Source organism: Podarcis erhardii (genome assembly GCF_964252035.2).
Source record: "Podarcis erhardii genome assembly, chromosome: Z".
Lineage (NCBI taxonomy): Eukaryota > Metazoa > Chordata > Lepidosauria > Squamata > Lacertidae > Podarcis > Podarcis erhardii.
This window is the reverse complement of record NC_138504.1, coordinates 40,684,629-40,705,143: the sequence shown is the minus strand read 5'-3', so window position 1 is coordinate 40,705,143 and position 20,515 is coordinate 40,684,629. Positions and strand designations below refer to the sequence as shown.

General features: G+C 40.7%; 1 protein-coding gene and 1 long non-coding RNA gene across 15 annotated transcripts in view; one reads left to right on the top strand and one right to left on the bottom strand.

Annotated features, from left to right (window-relative positions):
- Nucleotides 1-14: 14 nt before the first annotated feature.
- The window catches only part of LOC309333858, a 32,789-nt gene continuing 12,288 nt past the window's right edge, over nt 15-20,515 (top strand). For 3 of the 7 annotated variants that reach the window (XR_014152710.1, XR_014152711.1, XR_014152713.1), the window contains exons 1-2: nt 15,585-16,612; nt 17,271-17,366. This is a non-coding gene — a long non-coding RNA (uncharacterized lncRNA). The other 4 variants (XR_014152708.1, XR_014152707.1, XR_014152709.1 and 1 more) reach the window with 4 other exon arrangements.
- Nucleotides 4,388-20,515, bottom strand: part of RALGPS1 (Ral GEF with PH domain and SH3 binding motif 1) — a 232,575-nt gene continuing 216,447 nt past the window's right edge. For 6 of the 8 annotated variants that reach the window (XM_081847627.1, XM_081847630.1, XM_081847633.1 and 3 more), the window contains 6 exons: nt 18,574-18,654; nt 14,893-14,998; nt 12,890-12,982; nt 12,122-12,227; nt 10,356-10,447; nt 4,388-8,704 (listed from right to left, as the gene is read on the bottom strand). In XM_081847627.1, coding sequence (XP_081703753.1) covers nt 8,675-8,704; nt 10,356-10,447; nt 12,122-12,227; nt 12,890-12,982; nt 14,893-14,998; nt 18,574-18,654 — 508 coding nt within the window. In that variant the 3' untranslated portion in view covers nt 4,388-8,674. The remainder of the gene's footprint in view (nt 8,705-10,355; nt 10,448-12,121; nt 12,228-12,889; nt 12,983-14,892; nt 14,999-18,573; nt 18,655-20,515) is intronic. The other 2 variants (XM_081847632.1, XM_081847634.1) reach the window with 1 other exon arrangement.

Here is a 20,515-nt window from a genome sequence, read left to right as displayed (position 1 = left end):
TTTTTTAAGGCTGCTGTTAAAGGGACGCTTCCCGCCTTTTCTTTCTGTCATCTTTCCCCTGAAATGGCTCCTGGGCGAGTGCGATGGAAAGAAAACGGACATATCTGTCTAGGGAGCAAAAAACAACAACAACACAAATGAACAATCTTCTTCAAGGTAACAGTTTAAAATAGATCAAGAAGTTAACTGTTTTTAGACGGTGAATATGGCCTCCCCTACATGGCGCACGCGCACCAGGAGTGGGGAACCCTGCCCTTAAGGTAGCAGTTTAAATAGATTAACGTGTGTAACGGCGACGGTGGATAAACGGATCAAGAAGATAACATTATTATTTATCTCATTTCACTCTGGTGGTTTAAATCTGGGGGTCCTTTTCTGTTCCGCCCTCAAAATGTAGCCTCTCACTTCCCCTCCATCTGCCCCTGTCCAACCACTGTATTGTTTTAGAGATCATTAATGCCGTATTGATTTTTTCAGTCATATAATATGCCTTTTGTGTTAACTGCAACGTTTAGCTTATTTTTCGTTGTTGTTTTGTTAATAGTGTTTTACAGATTGTAATTGTTGATGTTTTCTTAATCTTTTATAGGACTTGCAATGTATTTGCAATGCTCTGTTATTGTTCTTGATTGTTTGTAAGCTGCTTTGAGATTCATTTGAATGAAAAGCGGCATAGAAATAAAATAAAATAAAATCTGTTCGAAAAGGGGACGGGGAAGGCAGTTGGAGTCTTTAAAAATCCCCTCAGAAAAAAGAAAGCAAGCCTGAGGGGATTTTTAAAGTCTCCAACTGCCTTTCCTCAGGGTGGGATGGGAAGAAAATTGAGACAAACTCTTGGTAAAACCTGCCTTTTAAATAACAGTTATAATGATGGTGATGAATATGTAACCTATCGGTTTCTTTTTATAAAAGTAGCTCAAGGCATCTTAAAACATGCACATGAAAACCAGTGATACGGAAGGGGGGGCATGTCTTCTTCACCTTCTTCTTCGCTACAATATATCCATTTATTTCCAATTGTTAATGTCAAAAGGGACTAAAATCTCTAAAATTCATAGAAACTCAACGTGCCAATTTGCTCAATTTCTCTAGGACTCCATGACACCTCCCCTGTCCTCCATAATCCCTCAAGCAAGGTGTCAAGACCCTAATCCTGTCAAATCACTCTGCCAACCCTTTCCTCCGGGCAATGCCAGTACATGGACCATTGTCTTCTCATCCCCGGTACTCAGGATGTGCTTATCTGTGCATATCTCCAGCTCTGCATATTCCCCCCTCCCTCCTCCATATGTTAATCCTGTGTAACCCAACCTCTTCTTAATGTATTCATGATGTAATCTGTGTAACCCAACCTCTTCTTAATGTATTCATGATGTAACTGGGATGTATTTTGCACTGTATTCTGGGACATGGAGGGAAGTTTCAAAAGTTCATGTCACCCCTTTCTCGCTGTTCAATCTCACCTTGAACCTGTTGCGCAATAAACTTGGATCTTCTGCAGCTTGCTCCTGTCTCCGGCTGAGCTCATTTTCCTCCGCAGGGACCCGCGGACTTAATCCGACGAGCTGGGTGGCAGAGCAGCCTCGCACCCAGATTTTACCATAACACCAGCATAAAACAAAACACATAAAAATCTCAAACACCTTCATATTTTTAAAAGTCAGTAGGACTAAAGCATCCTACCCACCGATAATAAAAGAATCATAGAACATAGAGTTGGAAGGGATCCTAAGGGTCATTTAGCCCAATCCTCTGCAATGCAGGAATCTCAAAGGGCACTTTACCTACTTTCTAGGACCCTTCCCCAATGCCATAAGGTATAAATATTTAGATTTAGGGTTGGCAGCCACTAATCTGAGGCACCCAGCACTATAGAGCACAGTAGGAGTAGGCCTCAGGCGGAAACAGGCCAGTTCCCAGTCTTCAATCATTCAGTGTTCCCACCCTAAGTCTACTTTAATAATTTGACTGAAAGGATTAATGCATTCACCTTGATAAGCCTGTTTGGACTTCCCCCTCTCAGAACACTCAGAGTCATTTAACCAAAACACTAGTTTTATTTATTGTAACCCATAAGAAGATCCATGCTGTATGAGGCCAAAGGTTAATCTAATCCATCCTGTTTTTGTAGTGGCCACTTAAGATGCCTCTGGTAATTCACACTTGTGATTCCCGGTAACACATTCAGAAGGCATGGTGCCTCTGAAAGTGAAGGGAGAATGCAAAGTATAATTTAGCTACAGAAATAAAAGCAAAATGATGCCCAATACTTGCCTATAATTGGCACAGTGAGAAAACAGTGTTTACTAGGTTACAGAAAAACTACACATGAACAGAAGGAGCTACCTTATGCTGAGTCAGACCTTTTTTAGAGCAACATTTTCTGTGTCTTTTGTATTGGTGGAACCCAGAGTTGTCCAGTCATGTTGAATGGTGGGAAATTCAGGATGGAGACAGCATACAATTAAACTATGGAATGTATTAACACAAAGATGTGCTGATACTCACCAACTTAAGACTGCTTAAAAAAGTATAAAGCAAAAGGGGAATGCCTGTTTCTCTTTCAATATAATTTGTTCTAGTCAGGTCAAGTCAGGAGTGTATTTAGGGGTTGGCCCCTAAGGTCGCAGGCCAAAAACTGGCTCCATTGCAGCAGCCCTGCAAGACCCCCTCCAGTTGGCTAGTGGTGCTTTTAGTTCCTTGCCAAGGGTGAAACCACCATCCCAATCTGCCTTCATACAATGGAGAGACCTGCATTGTCCCAGACTCGTACAAGCCTGGGTGAAACCACCTCAGCTCTCGAGGTGAGAGCTGGAAAAGTTTCATCCGGTGTCTTGTGGGCAGAGGCCAATGCAGAATGTTTTTTCAACATTGCAGTATACCACCAAAGCACAATGTTTGGCTGGCGACACATGGCAGTGTTGAACAGCTGATATTGTCCAGCCCTAACCTCTGGGAACAGAGATACATTGCATCTGGATACTAGTCTCTCTCAGGGGACCAACAGTAGGAGAAGGATATTGCACTTACATCCTGCTTGTGTGCTTCCCATAGTCACATGGGAGGCCACCTCAGCAGGCCTTTGGTCTGTTCTTAGTTTTCCCCAAGAAAACATTTTATGTACATAAAACTGTAACCAACCAGATGCCTCTAGGAAGCCTGCATGCAGGACATTAAAGAGCATTCTCCTAACATTTATCCCCTACACCTGAAATTCGGTGGTATATAACTGTCAAAGTTCTGTTTGCAGTATCATTGAGTATAGTGCTATTCAAGAGCTGTGTGAAAATTTTGACAGCTTCACTTGACACCAAGGACCACTTCTAATGTTGTTTTTCCCTATTCAGGTTTTTTTTTGGGGGGGGGGGAGCATGTAGTTGATAATTAACTATAAAATGCCAGCAAATTTGTGTGAACAGCTTGATGAAAGTCTTTTGCCTGATTGTTTAACCCCAACATTTCCTAGTTTTCTTTATACATATTTTGTTCTTGTCAGGCTTTATGGAATTGTCTTTTATTCTTCAGAACCTCAACAGAAACAAATTCAACTTCCTGAACCCTGGAGGCTTCTGCCAATACCCATTGCAGTTTCAAATATAAATTTCACTGATATCACAAAGGATAGAAGCCTTTTATTTTTAAAAAACAAGAAAAGTTGAAATCTTCAAGAACACTAATTCTGCAAAGTTTTTAGGTTTTGGAAACTCTTGGGCAAGTGGACCAACTGTCTCTGAATCGGGCCGTTTCTTCTTTAACCCTGCCACTGCTGCCCATTTGCTTCCCCACTTTCAGCCCAATCCACTCAGCAACTAGGAGGGGGAGTGCAAAGCAAGTTGGGCGTGCTGCTCTATAGTTAGTTGTCCATTCACCGAGGGCAGCAACTTCAAGGGGCAAAAGCAGCAGGACCAGAAAGTTCTTGATCAGTAAACATCCTCTTCAGGAATATGGGCCTTGGCAGGAGCCTGACAATGCTAACTTGGCTCCCCAGACTTTTTTATCTGCACCTGGTAAACAACAACCTATTGCATGTGAGTAGCTGCAAGTGGAAATCACGCCTTTGTGTTACTCCTTTGGGGGGTGATGAGGATGAGGGTACTGCTGCTGGATGACTGCTTGTGGATGTGAGAGATTGGATGAGCTGGGCAAGAGGTTTATGTGTGTTAGTTAACCTGGCTCCCAAGCAAAAGGTGGAATGCTGGGGAGCTGCATGTTAAGTGACAGCATGGATGCTGTTGACGAATGCACAACCAGTGTAATCGTGATCTGCTATTTTATATTAATTGCATTTTTCTTTTGTATTAATATGTTCATAGCTTTGGGGGCCTTTGGGTCAAAAAGCAGTTATAAACCATATGTGTCAAATATGTGCTAAAGAAAGAAAACTATATTTTATTTTTACATTGAAGTTTTTAATTAGTGAAACAATTATCATCAATGTAACAAGCTGAAAAATACAGCAACCTGATAGAAGACTGAGGTAACAAAATACTGTGCCAAAAACCTAAAAGACTCCCACACAAGAGTTAAAAGTTCAGTGGTTATTATGAGAGACAATTCACAAGATTTTTTAGAAAGAGGCCTTACACAAATGGCATGCAGTGGGCTGCTGGAATACAGCTAAAAGTAAAAATAAAATAAAATAGTGCAACAGTTCTCACAAGAAACAAATTGAAATATAGAAATTGGTTTACATCACAATGTGACAAATGGGTCAAAAATTGAATACTATTGTCTATACCTTGACTGAGTGCTAATTGGAAAAACATGCATTTTGGCACTAAGTTTACTTTTAAATTACATACACGCTAATAAATTAATAATAAATAATATTGCTCAATACAGCTAAACAAATCATTAACAGTCATCCTGAAAATAATTTGATAGGGACCCTTTTGCAGAAAAGCTGAACAAAAAGACTAGCTTTGTACAATTATCACTGTTCACTAGGACCTGATCCAGTAGTCTGTTCTGGGCATAGGAATACTGATGTGCAGTATGGGGTTATCTCACCTGCACCAGCACCACTATTCATTTCAAAGGACAAAGCCAATTTGCCTTTGCACACGTGGATCTGTTGCCACCATTGAAATTATTTCAACTGTTTTCAAGCACAAGAGCTGAGTGTGAGTTTGTGTGTATTTTTACACACACACACACACACACACACACATATGCCAGGGCACAGTTTTTGTGATATGCTTTGAGGGAGGTGGTATTTTAAATAGTACCAATATGCATCACTTGAATTCACAGTAAAAGGTGCACACACACAAAAATCAGTAGCTAAGTAGAGCTTCATGCTTTTATAGGACGAGAACCATTTAAATGTGGATTATGCTAATAACAATTTCCATATACTGTACTAACACTCGTTTATTTCATCTTCTCAAAACACTGCAGCAAAGATGCTTATATTGCTGAATACTGCATCATATCACCATTATCACACAACTCATTATTGTACAACTTTCCATGTCCATATACAACAAATCAAAATCATGGCCAGCCATTTGCATCACTGGTTCTTGCTTTCTTTTCTTAAAAACAAAAACAAAACAAAACATTCCAAATGCAGATTTGCAGAGGGACTTTCAAGTAGCTTAATTCCAAGAGATTTCCCCCCTCTACAGATGCATGCAAGTTTCATTCATTACAAAAGGAGATTTCCCCTCTCATGGGTGTCACCATGACAAGTGTTATTTTCATTAATGCAATGTCATTATCAAGGACTGTGCTGATTTCTGATCCAAATTCCTTTGGATTGAGGTGCTTGATGTAAAAGGGTGGAGGCTGATGAGTTTTGGGAGGCATTTTTCTTGTGATGTGGGGATTCTTCACAAGCCAAAATATTTTCCCTTGTTTATCCAGTAAGTAAAATATAAAGCAAAATACAGATCTGCTTTCTGTAAGTGTTTGTTCTGAAAGAGTTTTGCAGCCAAATACCACACATTCTTACTTAGAAGGCCCACTAGATTCAATGAGACTTATTTCCTCATAATTTACCTTATTTTCCAGCCTTCATGTTTGACAACTGTTTCTGTCCACTCAGAGGCATCTAATAAACTCCCTTTGCCTTCAATAGTGTATGGTTTTTGGATGTAGCCACTGTAATTTCAGTTTGTGGTTCACACTGACTTATGAACAAGCCAGTAAGTGTAAGCATTTATTATTTAGGTTTAAATGTTGCTCTTCTGACTAACTGTGAGCACCTGGATTACTGATGAATCATTATATAACTAGGTCTTGGAACTTAATCTGAGCAGTTCAAATTTATTTTGCTTCAAATATGTTTTGACGAAAGAGCTACAGTTTGTATTCTAACCAATGCATATTTTAACCCCTAAGGGACTGAGGTAAAATTTACCATACAGATTGTTCTTCTCCATCCGATTATTTGATTGGTAGGCAACCCAAACACCACTGTTTTTCCTTAAGCCATTCATTGACAATGGAGTCACTAAATTATGCATGTCATAATTCCCTTTCTATAGCATTTGGTCTTTGGCAGCATGAGAAGGCCTAGTCCTTTTAACCATTTATTAGTTTCCCTGCATCAGGTGGGTGCTCCTTGCATTTTTGGCATCCTTGGAAGTTACAAAGGGAAAAATTCAGGCTGGGCTGTCAACGGAAAGATCCTTTGATTTAATACAACTGTAGAAGTGATGATAATGTTATCCATGGTTTTGTAATGAGTTTCTGGCTTAAATACGGACATTTAAAACTTGAATACACGCCTGGATGAGGCTAATTATTTAGTATAAAAGGATGGTGTTGGCTTTTCAGCATTAAGTAGGAGGTTTGGAGATCAGACTTTTAATAACCATCATTCAGCTGGCAAGATGTGTCTCTTTCTGCATCCTGCAGGTAGGTGGGATATTATCAGCACATATACGCAGAGAAGTTACAAAATCATATACCTTTGCTTTTGATGACAAATCCAGAGAAATGTTCTTCTTGAAAAAACAATCCAAACATGTAAACTCCATCTCTCTGTACAAGAGAACCCTTCAAAATTGTATCCCAACACATTATGAGATGGTGATGTCTGAAAAGAGAATTCCATTCATTGGCCGACGATAAGAGTTTGTTGATAGACCTATAGATATCCTATTACAGCTACCTCACTCTCATGAATTTAGCTTTTGGATTGGCAAGAAAGCCAGCTGTGCAGCTCCCAACTGTAAAAAGGGTGTTTGGGGATACATCTTGCTGTAAAATTGCCTATTGCCCCTTTTGGGTAGCTTACTAGATTCAGTAACTAGGTTCTCTTTGACAGCCAGTTTCATACTGGATTTCAGTCTTAGATCTATGACACAAGCATTCAACATAACATTTAAAAACAATACAGTCAACAGACACTGAACATTAAAGGAAATTATTTAAAATAAAAATATTCAAAGATTAACAATATCCAATTAGATCAATAGACAGCATGCCCTTGCCAGAGCTTTCTTCAGATGCAGAGTTCTGTTAATCCGAAATGGCTTCCCAAGTTTATTAAAAGCTGTACCACTCAGTTGTAGTCTTGCAGATGTTCAGTGGCTGAGTGCTTACTGACTGCTATTCATATGTTAGGAAATGAGGAAAAGGGAGATAATCAATGTATTCTTTCCTTGCTGAATACAGCCTTAACACTGATTTTCTGTGAAAGAAAGGTATGTGAAGTATCAAAAAAGGTGGGCTCAGGAAGGATATACTGGCAACCGCCCCCCACCCCCAGAGAAAGGGAGAGGGTGTAACCCTTCGTCCCAAGGCAGGAATGCTCTTGTAACTTAACTGATCGAGCAGATGCCCTGTGCCCCAGAAGACCCGGGGGCAGGTGACACACAGCTAGACATTTTTGATGAATAGCACCCACAGTAAAAAGAAAAGCAAATAATTTAAGGCAAATATTTCTTTTTGGAGTGAAAGAACCCAGGAGGAGCGTTAACACCAACTGATTTTTCAGCAGCAAGAGACCCTTCATTTGCCTGGGCACCTGTAGTTAATTAAAACAAAGCAGCACAACCAATTACAAGAAACAAACACTAAATTGAAGGTGGTTTATCTTGTGCCAAAATACACATTTCTCAAATAGCTCAGGTATGAACATTGGTTTGTCCCTATGTTTGATACAAAATCTGAGGCAGCCACATTGCCAAGCAACTCAGTGCACTTAAGGTTATAAAAACGTTGTTCCACAATGTCCTATTCTAATTGACACTTTGCAGCAAAGTTAACACTGTCATCATTTTGTGCATTAGAAATAATTGAAAACCCAACATGGGCTAAATGTTCTTCAGTCACATAAAGCAGCTCAACAATAAAAAGAGCAGTTAAAAAAAAAAAATCCGCAGAAGATGTGATGCACAGTTTGTGGCAGAACAGAAATCCACGGTAGTCTGTGACCACAAAGCTAAAGTCAAGGATCCTGCACTAAGCAGGTTGTATCTTCAATCAGTCTAAATCACCTCTCTCATCAGTGCATTGAGTTAGATCCTGTCCTAAGGACAACATTCACTTTCTGCTTTTAGAAGCTGTGTCATAATTACTTTCAAGTTATATAAGAAAAGTGCTGAAGTCACTGTTACAGACAGCTGGCTCACTCTAGAGTCCCCTTCCTCCATTTTCCTGTGGGAATGATTTTCCCATCCTGCAGTTTGGCACTTGAAGTCACATCACATACTGGAGCACGTTATTCAAATGACATAAGGTTTGCAGGTACCTGGCAGAGAAAAGTAAACTGGTCAGTAAAATGAATGGTCAGCCTATCATGGATAGAAGACGTCAGCATCCCAAGGCAGTGGAAGTGCTCATGCAAAAAGAAAAAAGGAAGTTATAAATTGGTTCTACATCTATAAAAGCTATTTATTTATTTAAACATAAGAAAACCAGAGGAAGTTGCGTACACCAGCAATAGTTTCATCAACCAGGAATGTATGATTAAGAGCTTGATGCGTGGTCTGAGTGATTTGCTGCATGTTCTGAAATCATTAACCAGAGTGGCTGAGTTTGCTTTCTCCCCTCCTCACCCCAATCCCTTTTCTGTGGTGTAAATTGTAAGCCTGAGCGTGGGGACTTCTTTATTTTTGATATCTGAAAATGGTTCTGGACAGTGATATTTTTCTAGAAAAAGAGGTGCCAGAACTCACCATGAATGCCTCCCTTGTTCTCTTATAATGGCAATGGCGCTCACCTGAGAGGTGCCAGAACTGAGTTCTGGTGAGTTCCGGCTGAAAAAAAGCCCTGGCTCGGGAAGTCCTTTTGGCTGAAGAGCAGGGTAAAAATCTTCTCAGACCAAGAGTAAGAGTACTTTAACAGAGAAACCATGCGCTGCACACTGAATTAAATTTCCATATCATAAATTAAAATGTTTGCAATATAGTTAGTATTGCATAGTTAGTGAGTAGCTGGGCCGGGCTCAGGTCCTCTCAGTGCTCCTTATGTGTAAGGGGCTTTGGTGCAGCAACATCTCCTTCCCCTTGCCCCCTGCTCTAAAATGACATCCAGCTGCCAGAGTCAAGGAAGCAAAAGTGTGATATGCACGTGACACATTATTAGAAGGAACACTCTGGGGAGCACCAGGCAGAGTGCCTCTTGCTGGGAAGGGGGTGTAATAAAGCATTTTTTAAAGGGAGGGGCAAGGCGCATAGAGACAGGTGGGATCAAAGCATGGTGTGGCAAATTAACATCCCTCCACCACAAGACATAAGAAACTGCATGAAGACATGGGACAGTGATTATGTGTTGCCTTACCCACCAGCCATCACTTGCTACCTGCTCTGCTCAGGGCAGATTCAAAAGTCTATAAAGCAACTTTTTTAGTATGCGGTCTTGCAGAAAAGAGCAGCTTCCCCCACAACCCTCGTGGATGAATACAAATAGCCAAGACCACTGTCAAGCCGGCTGCTTCTTCCTCTTCCCCTGAAAAAGGCAGTCTGGAGGCAGCAGGCCCAAGGGTGCTGTAGCTGAGCTTGGTGATAAGATGTTGACATTGTTGCTGAGGGGTGCCAAAAAAAAAAAGGCCTTGTGACCTGTGTGTTGAACTACACTACTTTAAATATATAAATAATAGTTGTCTCCAACTATGTTCTACTCAGAGTAGACCCATTGAAATTAATGAATCTAAGTTAGCCTTGCCCATTAATTTTAATGGACACACTTGAAATAAAACTAATATCGGTTACAATCCATACAATAATATTTTACAACCATTCGCAAACAATGCAATTTTGGGGAAACTTTGAGAGCTCAGATGCAGGTGGTGTAAGCACTCCTAATTTGCCTGGGGCTTTTGTTGTGGTTATAACCACGTTCAAAAAGTTTCCACATGGCTACTATTTTAGCTTCAAACAGAAACAGAAGAAAAACCTTACCTGAGGCCTGTTGCTTCTGCATGCGTCATCCAAATGTTTGTGCCACAGTATTGCATGAAACCTTGAACCAGTCTGAAACTTGTAAACATTGCCTACAAGTTAAAAATATAAGGTAAGAAGGAGCCCTTGAGCTTTGGAAGAAACAGAACAAGATGCTGAAAGGTTTAAAAAAGCCAACACTTTATCTGGTAAGAGAGAAGATCTTGGTAATGACCAGTTTGGGTGACCACTGAAGAACCAGAGTGAGTACAAATTGATCAGAACACCAACCAGTCTAAAAATCTTAACCAGCCTCGCTGTCTTTGTTTCTACTGAGTAAAGCTGGTAGTTTAAGAATGTATTCAGTATTTACCTTGTTGATTTATAAGAGCAGGGGGATATACTGTTTAGCATGCTGAAGCAGAAGCAGCTTATTGACTCCTGCCTTGCCAGTTTTCATAGCAGGCTAGCTGGACAGGCAATGAAATAGTGGTGGTACTTTACTTGGGCAATTATGAAAGAATCTGAAACTTGTGTTGCGGGTGGAAACCCAGCACCTTTTTGTTGCTGAGGAGTGTTTAATGGAGGGGTGAGAAACTTTTTCAACATGAGGGCTGTGTTCCCTTTTGGGGAACCTTCTGTGGGGTCACATGTTAGTATGGGCAGGGCAAAAGCATACCCTCCAACATGTCTCTGATAAAAATAGAGACTTCATAGTAATAATTTTAAGATTTATACCCCACCCATCTGGCTGTGTTGCCCCAGCCGCTCTGGGCAGCTTTCAACATATATAAAAACATAAGAAAACATTAAACAAACACCTTCCCTATACAGGGCTGCCTTCAGATGTCTCAGGGGTCGGATAACTCCAAACCCCTCCAACATTTCTCTTATGAAAATAGGGATTCCTAAGGAAAAGCAGGATGTTCCAGGGTCAAATCAGAAACTGGGATGGCTTCTGTAAATCTGGTACTTTCCCTGGAAAATGGAGACACTTGGAGGGTCTGCAAAAGTGGGCAAAGCAATGGATGTGACTATTACTATGTACAGACATTCCAGCCACACAAAAGCCAGGGCTTCACACCCAAACACCCACCTTTCAATCCTTCATCCCAGCAAACATTATCGGACACATTTAAATGAGGCAAAAGCACTTAAGGAAGCTGTAGAGGAGAAGTAGTGAAGGGTGTGGCTTGGTGAGAGGGGTGTGGCCTGCAAAGGGGAACAGCTTAGATAAGAGAGCGCTGGAAGATTGCATTCAATCCTCAGACCTGATGTTCCCTACACCCGTTTTAACAGATCCTGATCGTTTCCTTTGCATTTTACAGTTTTGAATGTAAATTGAATTATAAACAGCATTTTTTCTGAATGCTCCCATTTGGGTATATACCCGTCAGCCAAGGATAATGTTTTATATTATCTGATGAAGTAGACTCTAGTACAGTACACAAAAGCTTGTGCTACAGGGCTTTTGGTTGTTTTAACAAAAGCATAGTAAATGATGGTGTGTGGTCATTGGATTAAGGGGACTAGGCTAGTCCCCTAAATGTTCCCCTGGCGCCTCCTTCACAAAGCCTGGGAAGTTTCTACCTGGCTTAGGGAGGGAGGCATGATGCTGACGTGTGCAACATCACATGCATGACATTGACACCCCACACAAGCTAGTGCCTCTGGCCTTAACTGTTCCCCTCTGAAAAATTTCACTGCGTGCCACTGATAGGAAAGCTTACTGTTACTTAGCACACTTACTGTTCTGAAGAAAGTCCAATTAAAAATAAAACACCCACCTTTATCTGGGTTATTTAGCTGAAAAATATCAGGGTGTTCAGGGTCATCAGGCAGTGCTACCATCCAGCCCACAACAGAAACCTTTTTCCCCGGAGTAGATTTATACTAAAAGAGAGAAAAAGTCAAGGAAGAATATCAATGAGCTGAATTGTGAAGTATAGGCGACTCCACTTACGCAAAGGTTGCATTCCGGGTCCCTTATGCATAACTGAAATGTGTGTAAGTGGTGAACACCCTTACGTAAGCGGGGAGTCCTTTTGTGGCTTGTGAGGAGGCCCTCCTCAGAACCCAAAGAGGATGTCCTCTGGGGAGAATCTCCTCCCAAGCCAGAGGCACAGTGGGGCTTTTTTGAGCTGCTTAGCTGACATGCGGGAAAGCTTCCCTATAAGTCAGCTGAGCAGCCTCAACAAAGCCCCACTGAGGAGACCCTCCCCAGAGCCCAAAGAGGACATCAGCTGAGCAGCCCTGCACATCAGCTGTTAGGTGGGGAGGCTGAGCAGCCTCTACAAAGACCTGCTGCCCCACTGTCTGGGGAGGGTCTTCTTGTGAGCCACAAGGACTCTCCAGGGTACTCCCACTTCCAGGTTCCATTTCTAGCTTCCTGGCACCAGGCATGTACGCAATAGCATGCAAGTTGGGAGTTGCCTTTATTCTGCTACCCTGGGCTGCTTTGTGTTTTTGTGAATACTGCAGCCAATTGATTCTCTGAAACAATTGCAGATAGGATGTGCACTTGGTCTACAAAATAAGGCAAATTATTTGCTTACATGCTTTCTTTCAGTGCCTCTTAATGACTTTGCTCCAAAGTAGATCAGAGTAGATCCTGAAAGGGTTACCCAATATCTAGTCCAGGAGGAAAGCTGAAAGGAGGAAATTAAAAAAACTTTCAAAAGCATACATAAATTTCCAGAACTAACATGAAATAAGGTGAGATGCTTCAGACATGCTATCAACTATGAGGCTGCATTTGCCGTGAAGAAAACCCAGCTATTCTGCGTTCACTTTGAAAAACAAGGTTATGTGCTGTCCCCTGCTGGTGGGGATGGATGCATTACAGCTCAGTAATTCAGCTCCAGTCAGAATGATAATAAATGCACTTCAAACCTTTAGGATCAAGCAATGGCATTTTCACAAAAGGCCATGAGGAAATGTAGCAGTATGTGGGGCAAAGCCTAAAGGCCTGAGTCCTCTCCTACAGAATGCGAAAAATAGCAGATATGTACTCTTCGTTTTGTACTCTTTCTTGTACATGTCTGCCTTTCTCCTCCCCCCCCCCACCCTCTTGAAGGCAGTGAAAATTACTGCCAATAGGAAATAGTTGCTATATAAGAAAGAATCCTTGGCCTAAAACTCTTCCATTCCCCCCAAACCAATGCCATTTCATATATACTCAGTGCTTTTTTCTGGGGGTACATAAGGGTACACATTACTGGCACCTTTTTTTCTAAAAGAAAAGCTTATGGAGAGAAGGGTTCCAGGGTGTGGAATATAACCTGGTTTTGAAATTTAAACAAAAGTTCTATATGGTGTAGGATGCGTGGTGGCAGATTCTTTTCTTTGGGTGTTTCCAGGAGCGTCTCTTAAAACAGATCTGGAACCCATATTTAGCCCAACCTGCAACACATTTGATCATATGCCACCAACCCTAGTCTGCCCCAGCCAGCCACCACCTGTCTGTCTTACAACTTGCAACTAGTCCAGGTAGTGTCTTCTGGCTGTCAGCTTCCATCTGAGTCTCATGCTGCTCTTGTAGAAGTCAGCAGGGAGGAGGACAAAACTACTGTAGAGTTACATGGATCTGTCCTTAGTGCTGGTTCCTACTATTGGGCCTCCCTGCTTTCCATCCTGCCTGTCTCGATGGGAATCAGGCACCTCTACTGGCACTATGTGCAACCGTTGTAGGTTTGGTCATGACATACTTGTAAGAAGAACATCAGAACCATAGAAAGGAGAGGGAGATACAGAGGGTTATTATGAAAGAGGGTACTGCAATAGGGTGCTGGTTGTCCCTGTACTGTCCACTAGTTCAAATAGCATGTATAGCCTTGGAGACAGCCATCTTAGGTTGAAAATGTTGTTGGTCAGTTCCAGGCCAGTAAATGGTAAAACAACAAGACAAGCATGCCAACCCATCTTGTGTTAAAGAAAACTGGTGGGATGAAACGGGGGAGGTTATTTTCTCTCAGCTCTGTCAACCAGGATTCGCTGCAGAACAGCATCTAAGTCTTGGGGGTTGAGGAGGCAGAGTTGCAGTGGGGCTACCATGATTGCATCTCCCTGACCATGTATCCTCTCCTGCAGTCTGCTTGGTTCAAGTGTGTTTATCCTAGTGAGGCTAGACTGGCCTCCTCCTTGTTGAACCTTCTCCTTGGCAGGTGAAGATTGTTTTATTCAGGCAGGCTTTCAGGAACTGACTGCTTTTTAGGAAAATGGTAGTGTTTAAGTAATTTGTTCTTAACATTGTTTTAATTCCATTATTGTTTAATTACCTCGAAGGTAATTACTTTTATGTGTTTTTAGCTTTCTGTGGTTTAGTTGTGCTCATTTCAATTTTTGTAAGGTGCCTTAAGTCTGAGTTCTGGGAAATAGGCAGGAAATAAATAAATATTATTAACAACAACAACATGAGACATAGCCCATGGCTCTTTCTGTTCAGCCAGAGTTAGCTGCCATGATGTTTTTGCTTTCTTTAGCAACCATAAAATATTATTCAAATTGTAATGAGGGGTTTAAAAGCATAAGCAAAGGGGGGGGGAGGAGAACCCCTTACTGTAGGCTTCCTGCCTTCTTTTAGTAATGTCTTTCTTCTTAAAGGCCCTTCCATGGTAACAACCCCCACGGAACTCCCTGATGCGCAGCTGCAGGCACCTGTTGGACTGAAATAACAAATGTCAACTCTTTGGTGGGAGCAAACAAAATCAAATAATCCAGTGATTAAATTGTTCAAAAATTTACACAGGCCTTGGCTCGTGCCATCAATATTGTCCTAAACATTGGCTGCAGACTTTGTAGTTCATGACTAGTATTACAGTAAATATGTTTTAAAAAAGAAATTTAATGTAAGTTTTCCACTGAAGTGCATAAACAAGGACATTAGAAATAACTTCTTGGCATGAACCAGGAAGTAGCCTATGCAGACAATGAAATGGTTGTTTCTGCCCTTCAAAACTGCTTTTTTTAAAGGAAAGTTTTGGCTACATGAGCCCAGGAAGACTAATTTGTATTAATATATAGATTTTTTAAAATAATAATAATAAAATTGGTAGAACTTTTTCAGATCATTTTACAATATGAACCATACAAGTAATCTGACCTTCTAACATAAAAAACAATGGAAACAGATTAACCAGATTATGATAACAGTGGACAGGAAACATGATTCTTTTTCACAACACAGAAGGAATCCTTAAAGAGACTGGTGGAGACAGTGTCAACCAGGAAAGAGACCAACATATGGTAAAGTATGTCCCCCATCATATTGTGAGCTGGTGAAGGTTTAGAGATACGTGGCCAATGTTGAGCCTATCATTCTTTGTCTTCTGCCATCCAATTAAGTCATTATGACTATTATGAATATAAATGAATAAATAAATTTTATGCACACTTCTTAATAGATTTTTATTTTATGAAACTGTTTATGTATATTTTCCTAAAAATGAATGAATGAATAAATAAATAAATAAAGCTGTCATGCTACTGAATGTCAACTAAATGGTTTATGGATGCCAATATACAATGCCAAGTGAACCATAAACCCTACTACGTTATTAAATGAGTGCTAGCAGCCATCACATCCATTACTAAATACTTAAGTTAGATTCTGGAAGATTTAACAGCAGGGAAATATTGATTGAGTTAGAAGCTTGCCCAGGAGGAATTTCCTACTTAATAAACATTCATTGCCCAGAACACTTCATAGTCCCATATATATAAGGATGTCAAACACAAAGGGACCAATTCAAGCAGAAATATGTTTGCTTTCACTTAGTTCTAAGCAAACAGTAGAGTAGCTATTTCAGTCATGGAAAAGACATGACAATAAATACATATAGAACAAGCTAACTTGGGTTTTCTTTGACCTCATCTGCTAAGCCTATATGCAACTGGCTATGCAATTCACAGCTCTGTGTGAACCACCTGGAGATGAGCATGTGTTAACTGCACAAAGGACATGTGCCAAATTCCACAAGCTTGTGAATTAAACTGTGAGTGCTGAATCTGGGACTGGCAGTTGTTTGAACTGTAGCCTATTAATTATTAACATATTTGTATAGATAGTCCACATAACTATTTGTTTCTGCGTGCATTGGTTCAAGGCCATTATCTGAATACTTGTCCTTTTTCTTCTATTTCTCTCTTTCTTTAGAAAACAAGGAGTATTCTGCAATTATACTTCAAAGTTGAGCATATATAACACAGCAGACTGAGTGAATTGCTTTGGAAGGAAACTGGTTTTTGTACAGCAAACTGACACCTGCCATTTTTACAAGGTAAGTTTATCTGTTAATGGTGTAACAGAGGGTGAGCTGTTATGACTTGCCACAGTCTGGAGCCTTTGCTGCAAAGTAACAAAGAGTCTTGTAAACTGATTATGGCTGAAATACTTATGGGCCAGAGCCCACTTCACAAGATGTTTGGAGTACAGTATAATTCTGAGTGTCAAGAGAGAGAAACACCACACTTTTATATGTAAATAAGCATACCTGCAATATCTCTTAGAAATCTATCTTACCATAGATACTCACTGAGTATAGTAGCAAATGCAGGGTGTATACAAATAGGATTTTTTTGGAGATATTTATCAGAAAGTTACAAATATATAATGAAATGAAAGCAGACAAAATAAGGATTGAAATGGAAAATGCTTGAAAGAAATTATTTAGAAGGCTTGCATATCTGCTCACATCACCTTTGCTAGATTTCCCCCCAAAGGCTGCACCAGAAAGCAAGCCTAGCGAAAAAAATCAGTAATTATGAAGAGGAATAGAAGACAGTATAAGGAAGAATAGAAGAAGCCATGAGAAGGTGCACTATAAAAAACTAATATTTTCTTCTGGGTAACATTAAACAAACTTGTTAGAATGACTGCAAGATAATTTGCGTCAGTGTACTATTTCTTTCCAAGTCACATTTCTTTGCTTCCCACAGATATCAGTTCGATTTGAGGAGTTCTACAGGTGGAACTATGGGACGCAGGTGGCGTTGTGGTCCAAACCACAGAGCCTAGGGCTTGCCGATCAGAAGGTCAGTGGTTCGAATCCCTGTGACGGGGTGAGCTCCCATTGCTCGGTCCCTGCTCCTGCCAACCTAGCAGTTCGAAAGCACATCAAGTGCAAGTAGATAAATAGGTACCGCTCCGGCGGGAAGGTAAACGGCGTTTCCGAGCGCTGCTCTGGTTTGCCAAAAGCGGCTTAGTCATGCTGGCCACATGACCCGGAAGCTGTACGCCGGCTCCCCCGGCCAGTAAAGCAAAATGAGCGCCGCAACCCCAGAGTCGTCCACAACTGCACCTAACGGTCAGGGGTCCCTTTACCCTTTACCTTTACAGGTCGAACCACAGGTATCAAGTTGTTTAATTACTCTAAAAGAGTTAAGTTGTTCTGCTATTCTTTTGTGTAAGAGGGTACTGAGGCGCTTGGATTTTAGACCCCCTCTGTTTATTGAAGGAAATGCATGGTTTTTTAGGAAGTCATCAAACAGCAAACTGAGTTGTGATGAGACTGGAAAAGGAAGCATCAACTTGAAACCCAGTGTAATTCATTACATAATAAGATAACGAAAGTTAAGCATACGAAAATAGAGCTTCACCACATGTATGTGTATTATTTAAACCAGAAACTGCTTTTAAAAATGAGAACCTCCCTTTAAATTATGGTATGATCCAATGAAAGCTAAGTTCAGTTCATTTCAATGGGACAGATAAGGTGCAGTGCTTTAATATACATATATTCACACACACTCTTAGGTGGGGCTCTCCGTGAGTTCCCAACCAAGGTTCTTAGCAATTTATTATGGCTTTGCTTCAGCTGTTCTGCAGCATCAAAATGCTCCTGGAATATTCACTGGGCCCCAAGTTAAACATATGCTTAATATGCTTCCATTGAAATCAACGAGGATTTAAAAGTGTTTAACTTTGTGGTGGTGCCGTTAATTACCCTGCATTTCTCAGTATAAGGAAGAGGAACAGTCAGCACTTATATGAAGTATATTTATATGCAGTGTGGTATATAAATATGGTGAGGCTTATGAAGGTGAAAGCATATGAATGAACAATCTTCTTACTCCTGGCAACTCTTATGAGAATGGAAGGAAAGTCTTTGCACAGATGGAAGGAAACAATGAAAAAGCTGTTGAAAATAAGCTCTCCTAATTAGCAAGAGGAAAACAGACTGAAAATAGAATTAACACCACAATCTAGGGAGAGACACACCAACCAACCACCTAATTGTACCTGTAGACACAGCTCCGACTTCTGGGAGAATTCCGAATTGGTACCCGCCAGTTGGGCCCCAGCGTGGCGTACAACCGACCCCTGTTTATAAATTTACATGTAAGTTCTTTTCTTATAGTGCAGGTACTGTGGTAACATCCAACAAAACAAAGCATACAAGGAAACATGGGACACACATGTATTTGAGGCTCTCAGTAATTGGAGAGGTGTATTTAGTGAAGGGCTGAGTGCCCATTAAATAATGCTCATTTTAACACATAGGAACAAAGCAAGTAATGCTGAGCAAAAGAATATGGGGGCAAGAATCAAGTGTCTAAAAAGGAATTCAGAACCGATCTTTGTGATGCTGCTTCCATCTCACTGACTTTTGTAATGTTTATTGATCTTCTGAATGGGAATAAGAGAAGCTTTAGGAAAGTAGGATTTGTCCAATCATATCACAGTGCAAAGCAGAAGAATCTTTAGAAATAAAAACATTAAGGCACCACCGTAAGAACAGCTCTAGATGATCAGAACCAGCCAGGAACTGATTGCAGAGCATATGAAGTAATAATGAAGAGTATACTTCTAACCACACAAAGAAGGATACATTTTCAGCATTAATGAATAACATTAGCTAGCTCCAAAAAAAATCAAGGTTTCAGGGATCAGGTGCGGTTGCTTACAAGGAGGCTGAAGCCCTGACATCTCTTTGAAAACATTACTACTGGGGTCATGGATAAAAGTGTTATTTAATGCAATGCTTTGGCCCAGCAAAAAAAATACGTTTGAAGAAAAGATGAAGCAATCTATTTGGGAAGACCGACTTAGTCTAAGGGCCCTGAAGGTTAGCCCCAAGCCTCCCCATCCAGTCATTCCTCCAACTCAGTTGTGATGGCAAAATTTTTGGCTGCTTAGCTGAACCCTACTTAATGAAATTGTGTATGTTTGATTAGGTGAATGGGGCATGTGACTTTTCAGGAACTTAACAAGATCCTTTAATGTTTGAATGTGAAAAGTATGCTATCATGAGCAACTAACTGGCTTCCATAGTCCTCAAACAGTTGTACACCTAAGTTAGTGTGGCACAACAAGCTCTAATGGTATCATTGCACAAGGCATTCCAGTTATTCTGCTAATATGCATACACATGATGCCAAAAATGTGAATCCTTGTTTTTTCTGGTAGAGTCAGGGGGCATTCTTCATCTTTTAAGCATGTAACAGCACAATCCCTTAAGGTGGGACTCCAATATAAGAAAATAGTTTAAAGACCTCAGAACCCTCTGAAGAATTATCCACCCAAATGCCACAACTGCTAAGGAAAAAGAATTGATTTTACAATATTGGACAGCTTATGTGATTGCCCTGTAAATTTCTTCCAGAGAAAATCTACCCCAGGCAGCAGCCATGATAACTGCCCCCTTAGAGAACGAACTGTAATCACCTGAGGAAGGGTGCTTTCCCAGGGAGGGAGATGCCAATTCAATGAAGACCTTCAGACTTTCTAAAAACCAAGGTCTTGCTCAAAAACATGTCCAGGGTCCTAAACACATCCAACCTGTTTTCAGGTTTTCTTGTGCAAAGTTCAGACAGGAAGGCAGAATATGGAACATATGGAACAGTAAGTTGACTTTGGGCAGAAAGGATGGGTTTCTCTCAACACAGTTTGCCAAGATAAAATAAGCCCAAATGTAGGATTTATTTATTTTTTTTAATAGCACCCTTAGCTCTAAAACCAATGTGGTGAGGTATTGGCTAAAAATAAAGTTCTGAGAGAACCATGTTCATAATTTCTGATAGGTGGCTTCAACAGAGCTGACAGAACCCAGCTGAGGTTCTAGTTCAGGAACAGGTTGTCTGCAGACGGATTCATCAGCACTACCCCTTTAAGAAAGTGTTTTATGTGTGGATGGCTTATACCAGAGATACTGTTGAGAACTGCTGTCTTTTCAAAGTGCTGG